Source organism: Lepidochelys kempii, chromosome 2, assembly GCF_965140285.1.
Source record: "Lepidochelys kempii isolate rLepKem1 chromosome 2, rLepKem1.hap1, whole genome shotgun sequence".
NCBI classification, from domain to species: Eukaryota; Metazoa; Chordata; order Testudines; family Cheloniidae; genus Lepidochelys; species Lepidochelys kempii.
In genome coordinates, this window is record NC_136381.1 from 36,775,423 (window position 1) to 36,796,511 (window position 21,089).

The 21,089-nt window shown below is 41.0% G+C and overlaps 1 protein-coding gene across 2 annotated transcripts in view; it reads right to left on the reverse strand.

Annotated features, from left to right (window-relative positions):
* The window catches only part of DCAF13 (DDB1 and CUL4 associated factor 13), a 42,973-nt gene extending 21,923 nt beyond the window's left edge, over positions 1 to 21,050 (reverse strand). The window contains exons 1-7 of one of the 2 annotated variants that reach the window (XM_073330394.1): positions 20,926 to 21,014; positions 20,027 to 20,161; positions 16,270 to 16,469; positions 15,560 to 15,667; positions 14,707 to 14,799; positions 11,437 to 11,592; positions 7,910 to 7,987 (exon numbers count right to left, since the gene is read on the reverse strand). In XM_073330394.1, the coding sequence (XP_073186495.1) occupies positions 7,910 to 7,987; positions 11,437 to 11,592; positions 14,707 to 14,799; positions 15,560 to 15,667; positions 16,270 to 16,469; positions 20,027 to 20,042 (651 nt within the window). In that variant the 5' untranslated portion in view covers positions 20,043 to 20,161; positions 20,926 to 21,014. Of the gene's footprint in view, positions 1 to 7,909; positions 7,988 to 11,436; positions 11,593 to 14,706; positions 14,800 to 15,559; positions 15,668 to 16,269; positions 16,470 to 20,026; positions 20,162 to 20,925 lie in introns of both variants that reach the window. The other variant, XM_073330392.1, reaches the window with a different exon arrangement.
* Between the last annotated feature and the right edge of the window lie 39 nt (positions 21,051 to 21,089).

Below are 21,089 nucleotides of genomic sequence, written 5' to 3' on the forward strand. Positions count from 1 at the left end.
AACAAGGGCTTTATGCCATGCCATGCTGCCCTTTACCCAGGGAATATCATTCCTGAGCTGGTACACCAAGCTACTTTTACATCTCCCCTGAAGGTCCATTTCTTCCATAACACCAACAGGAACCTTTCAAATCTACTTATCTATTTGATATATTTATTTTTTTAAAAGATATCTTTGATGGATGATGCAATGAATTAGTCTTTGCTAAGTAACCACATTTAAAATTAATACTGCCCCTGTCCTGTCTGCAACTATGCCCCACCCCAGCTGTTATCTTCTTACTATGTCAGAAATTATTGTTTATTAATTCCTCAGGCGAAGATGATATCTGGTCTGCTTTGAGAAGTGCCTAGCAGTTTTTGGGTGGGTGTAGTTAGTATAATACCACAGATATACTAAGGGCTTGTCTACACTACTGCGCAGGGTAAATCTAAGATACGCAACTTCAGCTATGTGAATAGCTTAGCTGAAGTCAACGTACTTAGATCTACTTACCGTGGTGTCTTCACTGAAGTATATCAACAGCAGATGCTCTCCCATTGACTCCACTTGCACTCCCTTGTTCTGCTGGCGTACCGAAGTCGACAGGAGAGTGCTCAGTGGTTGATTTATCACGTCTGTTCTAGACGTGATAAATTGACCTCCTGCTGGATTGATCACTGCCCACCGATTCGGCGGGTAGTGTAGACAAGCCCTAAGTAAAAATGGGACCTGTACCACTGGCAGTAAGTTGCTTCATGAGTCAGGAATTTTGCATCCTGAACTTGTGAAAACCAGACGGGCCACAGAAAAAAACAGCTTCATCTTAAAGTAGTCGAGATGGAGCTGACAACTACCCTAGTAAGACAACCCACACATTTTGCTAATAGTCGATTAGATGAAAGGTATTAGGAAGCCATATGTTCTATTCTCCCACCCTGAAGAGGAGTCCGGTAATTGTAATGACAGCTGGGGAATTGTTGGGGGAGGAGAAAAAAAAATCATCTGTCATCTATTAACAGAGTAGCTCTGGTCTCTCCTGAGGTGTGGAGGAGCTTCCAACTAGCATATCAAGAGAGTTATTTGCACACAGTGATTCTTCCTGCCACATATTAGATGGATAACGACACAGAAGTTATTAATAAGTGAGAAATTCAAACAGACTGTCGTCAACTCTAATCCTAGCCAAAGTTTTGTATTTAATCTTTATTCTACTCAACTCTCTCTCTCAGCTTATTATACGTGGATGAAAATTTCATTTTAAACTAGTTAACAGTAAGTGAACACTGCACGGCTTACACCAAAGCCACAAAAATAAATTTATAGCCAAGTTTTATTACATATATGATCAATATTCTAAATTTAAATTTTGGCAAAAATTAACTATTTGGTATTATAGGTTTCAGAGTAGCAGCCGTGTTAGTCTGTATCCGCAAAAAGAAAAAGGAGGACTTGTGGCACCTTAGAGACTAACCAATTTATCTGAGCATAAGCTTTCGTGAGCTACAGCTCACTTCGCCGGATGCATTCAGTGGAAAATACAGTGGGGAGATTTATATACATAGAGAACATGAAACAATGGGTGTTACCATACACACTGTAACGAGAGTGATCAGGTAAGGTGAGCTATTACCAGAAGGGGGGGGGGGGGGGGAACCTTTTGTAGTGATAATCAAGGTTGGCCATTTCCAGCAGTTGACAAGAACGTCTGAGGAACAGCAGGGGGCGGGGCGGGGGAATAAACATGGGGAAATAGTTTTACTTTGTGTAATGACCCATCCACTCCCAGTCTCTATTTAAGCCTAAGTTAACTGTATCCAGTTTACAAATTAATTCCAATTCAGCAGTCTCTAGTTGGAGTTTGTTTTTGAAGTTTTTTTGTTGAAGAATTGCCACTTTTAGGTCTGTAATCGAGTGACCAAAGAGACTGAAGTGTTCTCCAACTGGTTTTTGAACATTATAATTCTTGACGTCTGATTTGTGTCCATTTATTCTTTTACGTAGAGACTGTCCAGTTTGGCCAATGTACATGGCAGAGGGGCATTGCTGGCACATGATGGCATATATCACATTGGTAGATGTGCAGGTGAACGAGCCTCTGATAGTGTGGCTGATGTGATCAGGCCCTATGATGGTGTCCCCTGAATAGATATGTGGACACAGTTGGCAACGGGCTTTGTTGCAAGGATAGGTTCCTGGGTTAGTGGTTCTGTTGTGGGGTGTGTGGATGATGGTGAGTATTTGCTTCAGGTTGGGGGGCTGTCTGTAAGCAAAGACTGGCCTGTCTCCCAAGATCTGGGAGAGTGATGGGTCGTCCTTCAGGATAGGTTGTAGATCCTTGATGATGCATTGGAGAGGTTTTAGTTGGGGGCTGAAGGTGATGGCTAGTGGCCTTCTGTTATTATCTTTGTTGGGCCTGTTCTGTAGTAGGTGACTTCTGGGTACTCTTCTGGCTCTGTCAATTTGTTTCTTCACATCAGCAGGTGGGTATTGTAGTTTAAGAATGCTTGATAGAGATCTTGTAGGCGTTTCTCTCTGTCTAAGAGGTTGGAGCAAATGCGGTTGTATCGTAGAGCTTGGCTGTAGACAATGGATTGCGTGGTGTGGTCTAGATGAAAGCTGGAGGTATGTAGGTAGGCATAGCGGTCAGTAGGTTTCCAGTATAGGGTGGTGTTGATGTGACCATCACTTATTAGCACCGTAGTGTCCAGGAAATGGATCTCTTGTGTGGACTGGTCCAGGCTGAGGTTGTTGGTGGGATGGAAATTGTTGAAATCATGGTGGAATTCCTCAAGGGCTTCTTTTCCATGGGTCCAGATGATGAAGATGTCATCAATGTAGTGAAAGTAGAGTAGGGGCATTAGGGGAGAAGAGCTGAGGAAGCGTTGTTCTAAGTCAGCCATAAAAATGTTGGCATACTGTGGGGCCATTCAGGTACCCATGGCAGTGCCACTGATTTGAAGGTATACATTGTCCCCAATGTGAAATAGTTATGGGTGAGGACAAAGTCACAAAGTTCAGCCACCAGGTTTGCCGTGACATTATCGGGGATACTGTTCCTGACGGCTTGTAGTCCACTTTTGTGTGGAATGTTGGTGTAGAGGGCTTCTACATCCATCATGGCATTTTCAGGGAGATCACCGATGGATTGTAGTTTCCTCAGGAAGTCAGTGGTAGCTGGGAGTGCTGGTAACGTAGGGCCTGAGGAGGGAGTCCACATAGCCAGACAATCCTGCTGTCAGGATGCCAATGCCTGAGATGATGGGGCATCCAGGATTTCCAGGTTTATGGATCTTGAGTAGCAGATAGAATACCCCTGGTCGGGGTTCCAAGGGTGTGTCTGTGCGGATTTGATCTTGTGCTTTTTCAAGGAGTTTCTTGACCAAATGCTGTAGTTTCTTTTGGTAACCCAAAGTAAAACTATTTCCCCATGTTTATTCCTCCCCCCCCTGCTGTTCCTCAGATGTTCTTGTCAACTGCTGGAAATGGCCCATCTTGATTATCACTACAAAAGGTCCCCCTGCTGGTAATAGCTCACCTTACCTGATCACTCTCATTACAGTGTGTATAGTAACACCCATTGTTTCATGTTCTCTATGTATATAAATCTCCCCACTGTATTTTCCACTGAATGCATCCGATGAAGTGAGCTGTAGCTCACCAAAGCTTATGCTCAAATAAATTTGTTAGTCTCTAAGGTGCCACAAGTCCTCCTTTTCTTTTATTTGGTATTACTGGTGAATCAGAAGTGGCTAAGTATTTGTTGGTTTTGATTTGGGTCTTAGTATGGGTAGCTTCCGCTCAGAAGGAGCCAGTTTTGGTCAAAGTCTATGCCTTCACCTCTTGTTTCATAATAGCTCTTTTCCAACGGAATGATGTCTACTATATCTTGAATCCACTGTTTCACACATGGACTCATTCTACATTTTTCAAGTAAAAACACCAACTGAACCAATAATGTTACCATACATATCTAATATTATGCCTGACAGCAGTTGTAGAATTCAGCCTGGGGCTTGAAGAGATTTGAATTACTGTGGGTGTGATTTTTTACACAGCCACTACAGAAACTTTTAAATTTCTAACAGAGACCACTTCATGATCTCTATTTTTAATTCTAGAAATGTCCAGACATTTAATGAGCAGAACTCTTTACTAGGGCAAGTTTCAGGTAAGAAGTCCTTGGGGACACTGGTTTTGTTTATTTTTAAACCATGAACACTTGCTAGAGGTTTCCTATATGAAGAGTCAATAAGGAGACCTGCAGATTAAAAGCAACACAAACACACATTGTCCATGTACAGTGAGATTTTACTAATCTCTCCCACTTTAGTATGTATTGAGTTTTTGGCCTATTTGATCAGCTAAGGTTTTTATTAGTATTGCAAACAATGGGAACACCATTTTGGTCCTCTAGGCAGTTCAAATAGAGGGGAATTTTTAATACTTAACTCTTTACTTCAATGATTTCTTATGGCAGTGAATCCCACAGATTCTACAGGAATGATTGCCTTTTTACAATTTTAAGTTGGTTACTTTTTAATTTCACTGAATGTCTTCCTGTTCTTGAATTATGGGTGCTCCCATTTACCCTTTCTATCTTCTCTACACCATTCATTTTTTTACACATTTAAAATGGTCCCAATCTTTTCACGTGGAAGGTTTTCCATACCTGTAGTCCTTTTCATCACCATTTCTGAATACATTCTGCTTGTGCCATATGTGTTTTCAAGTGGGGGGGAGGGACCAGAACTGATCAGAGTATTCCAATTAGGTGTTCTACTGATTTATATAATGGCATTAATACTTTCAGTGTTGTTTTCTATCCCATTTGTTAAACACCAGAACACTGTTTGCATTTTTTTTTAAATTAAATTAACTACCACAAATTGAGCAAAAGTTTTCCTCAAGCTGTCTGTAATGACCCTTAGGACTACTCCACTGCAAGTGGTCACAATTCATTTAGAGCCCAGGAATATTCATGTGTAGTTCAAGTAATATCTTCCAGTATAGATTACCTTGCATTTGGAATTGCGTCTGCCATAATGCTGCCTATTTATCTAAATTTGTTAAGTCCCTATGAAGTTTTTCGCAGTCTTTAATGGCCTTGACTATCCTAAATAATGGTGTCATCTGCAAGTTTTACCATCTAACAGTTTGCTTCCTCCCCCATAATAAATATCTTTTCAATTATGTTGGCTAATATTTTTATGTTTATCTTTAGTGCAGACTCTATAGAAGTTATAGAATTCATTTTTTATATTTATAGGGTTTGCATTAAAAATATGTGCCACATATAACAGTTGTGGAATGGAATGCAAGTGGAGAAAGTAATGGCAATGTATATACCAAGAATTGTCAAAATTAATGTACACACTTAAATAGAACATTTTGCACTAGACAGAAGAAAAACAAAGGGCTTTATTTTGCACAGCTGCAGTTCTCTCCTGAACACTGCCATGGTATCTCATCTCCTAAATTAAAGCTAGTACATCTGAAAGGAAAGAGATCTTTGCTCTTTTTTAGGGAGTCATTAGCTATGTGAAGGTCTGCGATTAGGGTGATTGCACACAGGCTTTTATAAATACTGCAGAATCATTATTTAATAATGGTGTGATGGATGGTTATCAGTTCTAATTAAGTGATAAATCTTGCATCTTTGTCTGATAATCAGGCCACGAGTTTTCCATTCTCGTCACCCATTCACAGCCACTTTGTTTTAAACGTAGCACAGATTTTTCTACTGATTATTTCTCTCTTAAAAATAAATAATTTTCAAAGACTTCCAGATAGACTTCCATTGTATCATTAGTGTACCATTTATCTTTCTTCAGCAGCAGTGCTTCTAGTTTCGAATTCCTTTTTTTTTTTTTTTAAACTGTTTTTCTATAAGAAAACAGCACCTCATTACAGTTGCTTTAAAAGCTTCTCATCTGCAAGCCAGGGTTAGGTGGTGGAGGTTTTTTAAATTTTACCTCCTATCATAGCTTTATATTTACTATTGCTAAAATAGTTGGACTATGGCAACTCATAGCATAGCTTTCCGTTTCCACTGGTGGTTAGACTATCTATATATTAAATGTTTAATTAAACAAAGGTCCCCTTGGGCCTCTTCACAAGATTGCATGGCAGTAACCCAAAGAACAACAGATCACCAATGCAGAAGTGCATAGAACAGTGAGAAAATTGTTGAATGGGGATTCCTACATCTCCACACAGCCTACATTCCTAACTTTGACAGGCTCCTTTAAACTGCATGGAAGTCTATTTTCACATTTATCTGTGTGTTATGGCTAACACATCATCACCAATGAGAGATTTTGTAGGCCAAATTCTGCCCTCAACTATACAGAAGTGGAACTCGATTGTCTTCAGAAAAAGATGAGTCCAGAATTTGGTTCTGGAACTGGAGCTTTAACAACAGTTCTGTTGATAAGTGAAACAGAGGAGAATCCAGCTCACTCACTCAGTTACATTAGCAATACTACCAGAACTAAGAACTTATTTTAAGTATGAAAAATAAACAATAAATGATGGCTTGGAATAGAGTGAATGTAGAGCTATAGTTGCATCCCACTGAAAGCACTTTCTCACATACTAAAAATCTTGAAGTATTTCCATTCTCTTACAAGAGACCTATGCTGCTGTCAGATTTTTTAAAATTTATTAATTTATTTTAAATCAAAGAGCAGATATACTGTTCTGTTAAGCCTTTCTAGGCACATTATTTTGGATCATCACTGAGGCTCTACTGATGTTTGGTGCTTGTTTCCCCACACAAGGCTCCCACTCACATCAAAGACAGATTTTTTGTGTGGGAACAGACTGCATAATACACCATAGGGACTCTCAGTGCGTAACAAAGAGCCAGAACACTGCGCTCCCATAGAAGCAAAAATGTCATCAAGCTGAGTCAGTCCTTGTACCCAATAACCACATTATCTGATCATAAATACTTAACTGTGAATTATCTTACATTTAATGGTTTGCCTAAAATGTTTTTGGAAAGACAAGTGACAACTCACATGTTGTGTACAAAATAATTTATACAAATGTTATTCGACAAAGTATTTATTCAGTTTTAACTAGAAATGTATCGATCACACCATTTAACTCGAGCAAGCTCAAGAAAAGCTTGTCATTTCCATTTGTAAATATGTGTAAGCTCAATTTTTCAGCACAGCCTAAACTGGAACTCCTTTTTTGAGTGAAAGTCTTTTAAGAGTTAAAAAAAGTTACTTTGCCTCCCCCTCTGGTAAGAAAAAACACCACACGTGTAGGAACACTACATTAAATGAACATAACTAAGGGCTTGTCTACACTATTGTGCAGGGTCGATCTAAGATATGCAACTTCAGCTATGTGATAGCTTAGCTGAATTCGACATACTTAGATCTACTTACCACGGCATCTTCACTGTGGTAAGTCGATAGCTGACGTTCTCCCGTTGACTCCGCTGGCTCCTCTCGTTCTAGTGGAGTACCGGAGTCGACTGCAGAGCACTCAGTGGTCGATTTATTGTATCTATATTAGACACGATAAATCGACTCCTGCTGGATCTATCTCTGCCCACCAATCTGGCGGGTAGTGTAGACAAGCCTTAAGACTCTTATGCCAGTCTTACACACATTTACAATGTATTACAGAGAGAGTATGACAGCCAATTTGAAATGAAAAGAGGGCCCTTTTTAAACCCTTTGCATGGCTTAAATCACAAAAATTCACACCCGAGATTAGTTTAAATTAAAGAGATGACACCCACAGAACTCCCACTTGGTCCAAAATCCCCAATGCTTACTATGTCAGGGACTAACTTCAAACTGTCTGGGGCCTCTCCATGCTAACATGCTACTTAAGTGTTGCTGTATTACCAAAACTGCTATCAACATTTTATGAACAAATCATTAAAACAGCGAGAAAACAAAGTTACCTTCTTTAATGGAGTTGATTGCCTCATGTCATACAGCACAATATTTCTGTCTGAAGCACAGCTTCCCAAAAGATACATCTAAAAAATAATCATGCCATTATATCAGGTACCACCTTCTAAAGCTATGAAAACAAAAAAAATAGGACACTGAGTACTGTATATACTCGTTCATTAGCCCGTTCGTTTATAAGCCGACCCCCCAAGATGGATAAGTAAAAATATTAAAAACTGTATGACCCTTTCATAAGCCGACCCTATATTTCAGGGGTTGGCAAACTTTGGCTCCCAGCCCATCAGGGTAAGCTACTGGTGGGTCGGGACGTTTTGTTTACCTGGAGCGTTCACAGACACCCCAAGCTCTGGATGAATGCAGTACGCCGCAAGTAAACAAAACGTCCCGACCTGCCAGCGGCTTACCCTGATGGGCCAGGAGCCAAAGTTTGCCAACACCTGCTATATTTTAAAAGCTGGCATCACAAGAAAACACTCAAAAGTTTTGCTAGAATTATTTTAATGTAATCTAACGAAAAACCTGTTGTTATAATAACTGAAGAAATATGTATTCACCTTCAAAATTACAGTCAATTTTTAAAATCAGTGAACGGATATTTCAAACAAGTAACTTAGAAGAATATGAGATTTTTAAAAGTCTTAAAATGCTTCAAAGTGTGAATCAGTCTCCAATTCACCAAACAGTTCATTAAACTTGGCTTCAGTCACAGCTGCACCTGCATCATCATCGTAGATGTCGGTAGTGTAGTCCTGTCTCAGATTCCTTCTCATCATCAACCTCTATTGTGTCATCATGAAATATGGCATCTTCTGACCCATCGAGTGCATTGCTGATACAGCATTTCCTGAATGATTTTTCTATCATTTCCGAGGGAATGGACACCCACGTGTGCTTGATCCACTGGGTGACCAGACTGATTTTGGGCTTCATAAGATTCCTGCCTTTTGTCAACTTCGCCATGCCTGAGAACATCCATTCAGACCACATTTTCCATAGCCTGTCTTTAAAGGGTTTGTTCAGGCAGACATCAAGCAGTTGTAGAACTGAAGTTAAGCCTCCAGGTATTACAGCCAAAGTAGTTTTCATATTTTTGGCCACATTTTTCACCTCATCCGTCTTTGTGTGCCCTGAACATGTCCCAAACGAGCATGGCAGATTTCTTGAAAAATGCTCCTGGGCTCTTATTCCACACTTTTCCAGCCATTCAATAGTCCCACTTTCATCCATCCATCCCTTTTCGTGTGCATGTACAATGACACCAGCAGGAAATTTCAAAGTTTTAGGCAAGGTTTTTCTTTTAAAAAGAACAACAGGAGGGAGCTTTGATCCATTTGCCAAAGATAAAACCACCATAAAATGGATTTTTTTTGTGGCCAGTGGTTTTAAGTAAAACTGTTTTTTCACCAACACTGGTTACCGTTCTGTTGCTCGGGAGATCGAATGTCATCGGTGTTTCATCCATATTTCCTATTTGTAACAGTTCAAATGCATATTCCTTTCGATATTTTATAATAAACCTTTGGGAAGATTCGATTTTTTCTTCCAGATCTGTCAGCAGCTTTTGCGCTATCTTTGTTCGCTGATGAAGACAGAGACTATGACTGCTCATGAAGTGACTACACCAACCCGCTGATGTGACAAACATTGATGGTTTAATGACTTGTATTTGTCATCTTTCAACATTTGCAGAGCATGCAGACGAATTCCAGTTCTAATGACAATGTACCCACTTTGTCGACATTCAACAACCCAATTATTGAGATCTTTCTCTGGCTCAGGAAATGGAGCGCACCTTTTGGACATTTTTTCTTGCTTCTTGGCATGTCTTTTAGTTTTTTTTTTATTTTTTCACCATTCTCTTACTTGCTTCTCATTGATACAGAATTCACAAGCAGCGGCACAATTATTGTTTGCTTCTGTATATTCAACAACTTTAAGTTTGAACACTGCGTGATCAGCAGATCTTTTTCTTTTGATTTCACCGTTGTTTATTTTAAATACTAGTATGAAAATAGTATATTATTATTGTAGTTATAGATTTTGTAGGATTTTATATAGAATGTCACCTGCTTTATCACTGTCAAATTATTATTGTTCTTTGTTTATTTCAAAGCAGCCCTGTAGATTGGCATGTCTGTGGGGATAACGGGCTATTTCAATTTTATTAGCGATTCCATCAATTCTGCACGTTATATTTTCATATTGGCTCAAGACTTATGAGGTCCATTGGTAGAAAGAAATTCACGAAGAGATCAAATTACACAGTAGCAGACTGACACCAGTGCTATAGTACTATCGTTCGTTGTATTTTTCTGATTGGCTTGTAAGGCATAGCATTTTGTGAAAATGCATGGGTCAAATGTCATGCAGATCTGCAGCATTGCTCTTTTAGTATTCTTTCCAAGCCAATCTAGTTCACTAAACAAAGACTTTGCAACTTTAAAAGGCTGCAGTATTGACATCAATAAATGTGTCGGCAAACTTTGGCTTCTGGCCTGTCAGTGTAAGCCACTGGCGGGTTGGGACATTTTGTTTACCTGGAGCATCTGCAGGCATGGAGCTCATCAGTTCTCTGTGGCCGCGGTTCGCCGTTCCCAGCCAATGGGAGCTGCGGGAAGTGGCAGACCACTTCCCGCAGCTCCCATTGGCTGGGAACGGCGAACCGCGGCCACAGAGAACTGAGGGGCTCCATGCCTGCAGATGCTCCAGGTAAACAAAACAACAATGTATTAGATATACAATTCAATGATTTCATAGAGTTTAAAATCATCAAATTTTGGTGTAGATCCGTTTATAAGCTGACCCCCGCTCTTTGATGCATCACTTTTTTACCAAAAATATTCGGCTTATGAACGAATATATATGGTATATATTTTACACTAAATATTTAAGCAACTGCTATTTTGCTAATTTAAGTACAGACATAGCCACTTTCTTCTAATATATGACTCTTAAAATTTTAAGAAAACTGTGAATAAAAGCAATCACAGAACAGGAACATGATCTTGAATCTCCTTTGACAAAACAAAATTTTGGTGTCAAATGTGTTCTATTTGCTTTAACCATTAGTAAATGGGTTCACTATTCTTTATGTACAGCTGAACAGTCAATTCGAGGGCTTTTTTCAGAAATAGCTTTGTTTTCACCAAACCGAAATCAATCCGTTTTTCCCTACTTGTGAAGTAGTAATTCTTTCACATATTCACCAGCTAATCTAAAGGACAGTAATTCCCATCACAAAATTCCCCTCAACACGATGTTGGTAATTGATTTAGTATGTATACAAAAGACTATCTTCAGTATTACCTACTGAAGCAACATCACCACTTTAATAAAAATAAATAAATAAAAAACACATGCTATATAACGGTGTTAAAAATACTGTTTTGGAAATTTAGAGTTGGAACAAACAGTTGAAGAGAGTTTAATATGAATCTCTAAATGTTAACATGATTTAGTCCTCGTACTGATCAAATAAAATATTGACATACAGTATGTATAAAGAAAACATTACCTCAATTGGATTAAATTTAACACTGCTGATGCTATCAACACCCCATGTCAAAGAGCATATGGGACTGGTCCTTTGTTCATCCCAGATGTCTACTTGATGCCCACAAGTTGCAAATACAGCTTCCTTCCAGTGGTGATCAATTCCTGTGTACACTGTCTATAAAAGGCAAAAGAACTTAGTTACAGGAATGTTCAACTCAACTTTGTATAACAAGTTTTTCAAGTTGTTACATTTATTATTTAAATTACTGATGACCAAATCATCACGCCCTGCTGAACATGTTGTAGTCTTTCACATTTAGCTATTTTAAGAATATTGTAGCCTTTCATTTTCTTTTTGCAAGTTCTTTTTTGTAAATTTTTATTGATTATATTTATAGTGAAACCTGTATTAACTGTCACTCAGACAGTTTGAAACCAGTCTGACCGAGCATTTTACTTTGACATACAACATATTAAAAAGTGTGGTAATATAGCCTACATAAAAAAAAACTTTAAAATGTTTAATGTATTTCCAGAGGCAGTCAAATAGATCCCATGTGTTACACAAAAGTGTATAGCTGAATCTTGTTAGCAATTTTCCTTATGGAAGTACCATAATTAATTTTAAAATCTCTCCCTAGCTCACATACCAAAAAAACACATCAAAATATGTGCACTGTGGTGGAGGATGCCATAAAAATCAGCTTTTTTTTTTAAGTTACTTAAAACAAAACCACTATCACATCTCATCATCATGTAGTCTGATCTCCTGAATAATGACCTATGATAATTTCACCCAGTTAACACAGTATTGAGCCCAATAACTTCCATCTAACTAAAAAATAATTTGTATTTGACTAAGACTATCTTCCAGAAAGGCATCCAGTCAATAAGATGACATCAAGAGATGGAGAATCCACCACTTGCATAGGTAGTTTGTTCTAACGGTTAACCTCCTTCACTGTTAAAAATCTGTCCTAATTCCTAATTTGAATTTGTCTGGCTTCAGTTTACAGCCACTGGTTCTTGCTATGCCTTTCTCTGTTAGAATAAAGAGCCCTTTAGTCCGGTATTTTCTCCCCATGGAGGTACTTATACACTCTATTCAAGTCACCTCTCAATCTTTTTAATAAGCCAAACAGATGGAGCACTTTAAGGGCTTGTTTTCACAGCAATATGAACTAGAGGTATAACTCAAGAGTCGCCTCTAACCTAACTCCCGTCCACACATGCATAAGAACAGCCCTACTTGGTCAGACCAAAGGTCCATCTAGCCCAGTATCCTGTCTTCCGACAGTGGCCAGTACCAGGTGCCGCAGAGGGAATGAAGAGAACAGGTAATCATCAAGTGATCCATCCCCTGTTGCTCATTCCCAGCTTCTGGCAAACAGAAGTTAGGGACACCATTCCTGCCCACCCTGGCTAATACACATTGATGGACCCATCCTCCATGAATTTATCTAGTTCTTTTTTGAACCCTGTTATGGTCTTGGTCTTCGCAACATCCTCTGGCAAGGAGTTCCACAGGTTGACTGTGTGTTCTGTGAAGAAATACTTCCTTTTATTTGTTTTAAATCTGCTGCCTATTAATTTCATTTGGTGACCCCCTAGTTCTTGTGTTATGAGACGGAATACATAACACTTCCTTATCTACTTTCTCCACACCAGTCATGATTTTACAGATCTCAATCATGTCTCCCCTTAGCCATCTCTTTTCCAAGCTGAAAAGTCCCGGTCTTATTAATCTCTCCTCATACGGAAGCCGTTCCGTTCCCCTAATCATTTTTGTTGCCCATTTTCTGAACGTTTTTCAATTCCAATATATCTTTTTTGAGATGGGACGATCACTTCTGCACACAGTATTCAAGATGTGGGCGTACCATGGATTTATACAGAGGCAACATGATATTTTCTGTCCTATTATCGATCCCTTTCTTAATTATTCCCAGCATTCTGTTTGCTTTTTTGACTACTGCTGCACATTGAGTGGATGTTTTCAGAGAACTATCCACAATGACTCCAAGATCTTTCTTGAGTGGTAACAGCTAATTTAGACCCCATCATTTTATATGTATAGTTGGGATTAAGTTTTCCGAAGTGCATCATTTTGTATTTATCACCATTAAATTTCATCTGCCATTTTGTTGCCTAGTCACGCAGTTTTGAGAGACCCTTTTATAGCTCTTTGCAGTCTGCCTGGGTCTTAACTATCTTTAGTATCATCTGCAAATTTTGCCACCTCACTGTTTGCCCCCTTTTCCAGATCATTTATGAGTATGTTGAATAGGACTGGTCCCAGAACAGACCCCTGCAGAACACCACTATTTACCTCTCTCCATTCTGAAAACTGACCATTTATACCTACCCTTTGTTTCCTATCTTTTAGCCAGTTACCAATCCATGAGAGCACCTTCCCTCTTACTTTGCGTAAGAGCCTTTGGTGAGGGACCTTGTCAAAGGCTTTCTGAAAATCTAAGTATACTATATCCACTGGATCCCCTTGGTCCACATGCTTGTTGACCCCCCACAAAGAATTCAGTAGATTGGTGAGGTAGGATTTCCCTTTACTAAAACCATGTTGACTCTTTCTCAATAAATTATGTTCATCTATATGTCTGACAATACTGTTCTTTATTATAGTTTCAACCAGTTTGCCCGGTACTTGAAGTCAGGCTTACAGGCCTGTAATTGCTGGGATGACCTCCGGAGACCTTTTTAAAAATAGGTATCACATTACCAGATGACTGGAGGATAGCTACAGAAGCTGATTTAAAATGACAGGTGACAGACTAGTAGTTAGTAGTTCTGCAATTTCACATTTGAGTTCCTTCAGAACTCTTGGGTGAATACCATCTGGTCCTGGTGACTTATTGCTGTTTAATTTATCAATTTGTTCCAAAACCTCCTCTAATAATACCTCAATCTGGGACAGTTCCTCAGATCGGTCACCTAAAAAGAATGGCTTAGGTTTGGGAATCTCCCTCACATTCTCAGCCGTGAAGACCGACACAAAGAATTCATTTAGTTTCTTTGCAATGGCCTTATCGTCCCTGAGTGCTCCTTTAGCACCTCGATCGTCCAGTGGCCCCACTGGCTGTTAAGCAGGCTTCCTGCTTCTGATGTACTTAAAAAAAATTTGCTATTACTTTTTGAGTCTTTGAAAAACATAAAACATTCCCAGGAGAAAATGCAGAAATATAAATCCCAGATCCACAATCAATCACCTTCCACCCCACTAGTCCATGCTTAACTAACTTAAGTAGTAACAAGAGAATAGACGTTTTTATACCTTTCCAAGAATTGTATGCAGTGGTTCTTCTTCTTCTCCTCCATATCCTGGGCCATCCATTTTCCAGTGCTTCACAGTTTTATCATCACCAACCTAGAAGCATTGGAGAAATCGTATACAGCTAGCTCTTTGGAGTATTTAACACACATTTATTCTATTTACACAATTCAAGCTCCTATGTTATGCAACTACCCAAACCTTTCCCCCCCGCCCCATGACACTTATCTAGTGTCTACTTCAGAGCAGTGGATACACATTCCATTGTCGGTAGATGGACATACAAGATTTTTGTTAACAAGAGGACCCATCAACTCATTCTGTCCTCCATACTTCATGCTTTTCATTGTTAGATGTTAGTCCTGTTTTCATCTGAACACCAAAACACTGATATTTTATCACAGTCAGTTTATGTGCACTTAAACCCATTATACTTGATATAAAGTGACAATGAAAGGATGTTTACTGACAGAACTTTGACTTTAATTACTCAGTTGAAACCATCTTGAATCATACTAACTATTCATAGTGTTTTTCAATGAACACAGTTTGCCATACAAAACCAGTAGGTAAAATAACGTACTCAAATTAATTGAGTTGCCCTTATTAAAGGAAGAACACCAGAAAATTGCTAGTCTTGGTTAACAAATGCGTTGTAGCACCAAACATTTTTGTTCAGAAACAGAAAAGGCTAGGTTTGCAATATAAATGGAGTTTAGTGGACATTATTCCTAAAAACTACTGACATTTTAAACATGCTACCACAGAGAAGCTCACCAAATGATTACACTAAGTTTCTGATTGGAAAACCAATGGTGGAAGTATGCTCTATACGTCATACCAACATTATACTTACAGTGAAGAAAGAAGTACCACAAAAGCGGGCACATATCCCTCGTACAAAGCCCTCATGCGCTTGTAAAGTACGGATGCATTCTCGCTTGGTCAAGTTCCAAATTTTAACCTGTTAAAAGAATACCAAAACATTTTTCCATTTAGTAGTTTTCTAGCTGTAAGATGTCATGAAAAGTCATGTCAAATGGACACCAGCAGCCTGAAATCTAGCTAGTTTTAGAAAATGTGTTCCAAGGAGTTCAAAACAAACCTTCCCCTGAATAGCCATGTCTATTTTTTGTTGGCTTACAATCACATTTCCCTTATATTTTTTTAAAATTTCTTTATTGAAGTGAGTGTCACTGCTACCACCAGCAAGAATTCGATTTTACAAACCCAATACTGGAAGCTGCTCCACATGACTTAGACCTGCTTGCAGGATAGGGACCATAGAAAGTGCAGTGAAAGGAATTATTGTATTAGCCAGGATGGTCAGGGAGGAAACCCCATGCTCTAGGTACACCTAAACTTCTGACTGACCAATTCTGGGACTGAACAACAGGGGATGGATCATTCTATAATGCCCTGTTCTATACATTCCTCTGAAGCATCTGGCACTGGATACCAGGCTAGATGGACCACTGGTCTGACCCAGCCTGGCCATTCTTATATTTTTTTAAAAAGAAGTTTGTATTCTTTTTTTTTTTTTTGGGGGGGGGGGAATTCACTTACCTCTCCATCACAGGCCCCAGAAAGTATTGTAGACAAACTATGTGGATGCTTAGCCAGACAATTAACTCCATCCCTGTGACCATCCAGTGAAGCAAGAAAAGGTTTTGCAAACACACGTTCTAATTTTGTTGCATTCAGGGCTCGCATATACTCTCGTGGAACCTCAAATGGATGCAATGCAGGATCATAGTTTCTTGGAACTGGAATAAGATGGATAATCGTAAGAACCCATGACATCCTCTGTGGTGCAAGTTAAGTTGAATTAAGATAAATTTCCCTTTGATTTTTCCTGCCATGATGGAAAGAATATATTTTCCCACAACACTGGGATTTCTGTCACATTGATAACTGCAAAGTGATCTGTGGGATCACCGGCTACTGAAATATTTAAGTTTAGAGTTAGTCCTACTAGCTTTTTTTAAATTAAGAAGTTAAATGGACAGTGTCAAGTAATTTTTAAAAGATTTTACTTTTAGATTAGACTTCTAGCTATCAACACTTGTCTTATATTTCAAAAAGCGCTGAAACTAAAATGCCCATAATTTAACTCAACATTGGATTTATACTAGTCATGTGAGCAGGCTGGGAACTGAAAGTTAAAAGGCTCTTGCCTATCAAGAGACATTACCTGCTCAAAGAACCAAAACAAAGCCAGTATTGAGAATGCCAATGGACAAGGATATTTTGTAATTATTTTGTTTCTTCCACACTGTTGTGGGTGGGAGGGAATACATACATACACACACACATACCCCACCACATAACCATCAATGCTCAGAGATCAATCCACCGGTGATTGATTTAGTGGGTCTAGTGAAGACCCACCAAATCGACAGCCACTTTCTCTCCAGTCGACCCCTGTACTCTACCCCCGATGAGAAGAGTAAGGTAAGTCGACAGGAGAGTTTCTCCCGTAGGAACTCGACCTAAGGTATGTCACTTTGGATGGGCTATCACCAGCAGGAGAGTGAATTTGTGTGGGGGGGTGGAGGGTGAGAAAACCTGGATTTGTGCTGGAAATGGCCCACCTGATGATCACTTTAGATAAGCTATTACCAGCAGGACAGTGGGGTGGGAGGAGGTATTTTTTCATATTCTCTGTGTATAAATAAAGTCTGCTGCAGTTTCCATGGCATGCATCCAATGAAGTGAGCTATAGCTCACAAAAGCTCATGCTCAAATAAATTGGTTAGTCTCTAAGGTGCCACAAGTACTCCTTTTCTTTTTGACCTAAGGTATGTCGACTCCAGCTATGTTATTCACATTACTGGAGTTGCATAGCGTAGGCTGACTTACTGTGGTAGTGTAGACGTAGCCTATTTATGAGATCTTTTCTTCTGTACAACCAAAATAGCCTCTGTTCTAGTGAAGGTAGGAGACCATGAGTTCTACTCTCACCTCTTCCAATGAGGAACAATATTTCCCTGCATTTCGTAACACTTATTACTGAGCAAGGTACCATATCCCTACGTTATGAAACTTAGTTTCTTCCTTACCCTATTACACAATTGAGATAACTGTGGGCCATAGAGTTTACATACATTCATATCTGACAAAGCTCGGAAAAGCATACAAATAGACTAGAAAGTGGAAGACCCAAATTTCATCCACTAGACCACTGGTTGAAAACCACTGGTCTGGGGCCCTCTGGGGGTCCACGAGCAGGTTCAGGGGGTCTACCAAGCAGGACCAGTGTTAGACTCGCTGGGGCCCAGGGCAGAAAGCCCTGCCATGTAGGACTGAAGCCCTAAGCCCTGCCACCCGGGGCTGAGGCAGAAGCCTGAGCAACTTAGCTTCAAGGGGCACCCTGTGGCATGGGATCCTGGGCAATTGCCCTTCTTGCTACCCATTAATGTGAGCCCTGGCTTTATATTACTCCTGAGTGCATTCTGTGCCAAAAAATTAAAAATTCTGCACAAAATATTTTAAAATTCTGCAAATTTTGTCAAATAAACGTAGAGGCTCCAGCATGGAATTGGGGAGCACAGACCACTGGCTGCACAGAGGTGGGAAATCACTGTGCAGCTCCCCGGGGACACTGACTCAGCAGTAAGAAAAGGAGTATTTGTTAGTCTCTAAGGTGCCACAAGTACTCCTTTTCTTTTTGCGGATACAGACTACCACAGCTGCTACTCTGAAATCTGACTCAGCAGTGAGGCTACACCCAACCCTGACACAGCATAAGAACCTGGCCTGCCCCAGAAACACCTCAGGGTTCTGCCCCTCTGTGCCAGGTGCCGGCAAGCTGGCTCAGCAAGGCAGGATCCAAGTGTGAAGGGGCTTAGTGTGGGGGGAATCTAGGTGTGGGTTGAGAGGGTTCTGTGTGGGGGCAGTTCAGTGAGGGAGCCAGGTGCATGGGGGGGAGGGGAGATCTGGATGCACAGGGAATTGTTGAGGGGTTCTGCAGGCAACACTAATGGGACTCCGCAGGGGGGTCCAGGTGCAGCTGGTCAGGGCTTGGTAGGGTGGGGATCCAGGTACAGGTGGCTTGCCGAGGTGGTCCAGGGGAAGTGGGGCTCATCAGGGGGGTTCTGGTTGTGTGTGTGTGTGGGGGGGGGGGGTTAGGCTCGGCGGGAGTGTCTGGTTGCATGGGGATTGGGCAAATGGGGAGCAGCTCCCTGTACAGAGATCCCTCCCCCTGCAGCTGAGGAGAAATAGGTGTAGGAAGCGCAGAAGGTGGAGTTTGCAGAGCTTCCTACAGCCAGGGGAGAAATCCAGTAGGGGTCAGTCTGACACAGCCCCAGATGCAGTGCAGGGGAAAAGGAAGTCCCATCCTCCTCAGCCCAGCCGGGACTAGCAACTGAGCCTGGTGCTGGGCAGGAGCCACCAGCCAGGTCTTCCCCAGTCCCACCCCCTGCCCCACAGTAATTTACCTCTCTGCCAGCTACCCCAGGCACCCGAAATATACTGCTGGGGAGGGTCACATGACTTCTCTTATAGCTTCCCTTTGCTTCCCCATCAGAAAATCATTCTTCTGGGGGGAAGCAAAGAAATCTGTTGGGGACAAATTCTGCGCATTGCAGTGACGCAAAATTCTCCCGAAAGTATCATATGTAGAAAACCAGTTGTGGCGGCACAGGTGGGTGATGGAGTTTTTACAGCATGTTGGCGGGGCCTCAGAAACAAAAAGGTTTAGAACCCCTACGTTAGAGCACGATTACAGCATCTCTCAAAAAGAATGTGCCAAATCTGATCAGGACGAGACTGTCCATAATGTGGTACTATTCTGACACACCCATCTTTACAAGATGCCATTGGATCCAGAGATGAACAAGCGCTAATAAGGGCAAAACATCACTGAAAAATAAGTAGCAGGCTAGAGTCATAAGTCCCAGACCCTTTCTCTAACCCAGGGGTTCTCAAACTGGAGGTCAGTTGCAGCTCAGGGGGTTGCAAGGTTATTACATGGGGGGTCATGAGCTGCCAGCCTCCACCCCAAAGCCTGATTTGCCTCCAGCATTTATAATGGTGTTATAAATTAAAAACACTTTTTTATATATTTAAGGGTGGAGTCACACTCAGAGGCTTCCAATGTGAAAGGGCTCACCATTACAAAAGTTTGAGAACCACTGAGTCTAACCTCAGGGTAGTCAATTATTTTTTTGTCAAGGTCCAAATTTCTTGGTCAAGGTATAGTCAAGGTCCGGACTCCAGAGAAAATAATAAATAATAATAGGTAAATGAAAAGATTTGAGGGTCCATTCAAAGCATCTGGGGGTCCAGATTTGACCTGCAGTCCGCCTACTGACTACCTCACCTAGATCATGATCCATATCCAGAGTCAGAAACAGAACCCTGCATTCCCAACTTCCAATACATTATTGGGGCATGTCCTTATATAGAAAGAGGCAGTCCTTTTCTTATTGTGTAATGCAGAACATTATTCCAGTGTCTAAAAAAATAAACGCACAAGATGAAAACTCAGCCTGGGAAGTTTCAAAGAAAAATAAATCCCTACACTGAAAGAACACTGAGGCTGCAAAATGAAGCAGTCAATTGTTCAACAATGTCAAAATTAAGCTAGCACACATATCCTTAATTCTGATACCCTATTCACTAGCATTATGATACCATCTTTGATACCATGATCACAACCATTTTTTCCATAGGACCCCTGACTTATTCAGAACAGTTTCAGTGGTGAATGAGTTCTTGCTGGGAGTAAATTGAACGGTGGATAGTGGCTCAGACTGCAAAAAGGGAACGAAATGTGTTCTGGCGAAAGACATAGGTGCCTCGGGCATCGAGTTACTGAGATATCCAAAATCAGCAGACACTTCTGTAGGTGTTAGCTTTAATCTCCCTGAGCGTCTTTTACTAATCTGTAAAGCCTGTACCCCACGACAGTGTTATCGTTACCTACTTGCAGCCTGGGATGGCGCCATGTAGGGGACCAAGACGCTGGTGTGCTAGGCGCTGTACACACCTGTCCAAGGGGCTGGCAGGCCGGACCCTCTCCTAGCCCAGCCTGCCAAGCCTATGCTCCCTCTTCTCTGGCGGGTGGCCCCAGCACAAGGCGGGCCCCGGGGAACGGCGCTCAGGACACCCGCACAGCCATTACGCTAGGTTCGCCCCCAAGCACTTGTCCGTCGCGCGCACCGAAGATTCCTCCCCAACCAACCAACCAACCAACCAACCGCCTGCCCGCGCGCTCACCGCGCTGGAGATCCTGCTTGGTCTCGCGGATGTAATCATCCGGGTTCCGGCTCAGCACCTTCACCCTCATCCCGCCGCCACGCTCCGCTCCTCGCGGCTGCACAGACCGGAACCAGCCCGGAATGCTTCCGGGTCAAGTCAGAGCTCACAGTAACGACCGGAAG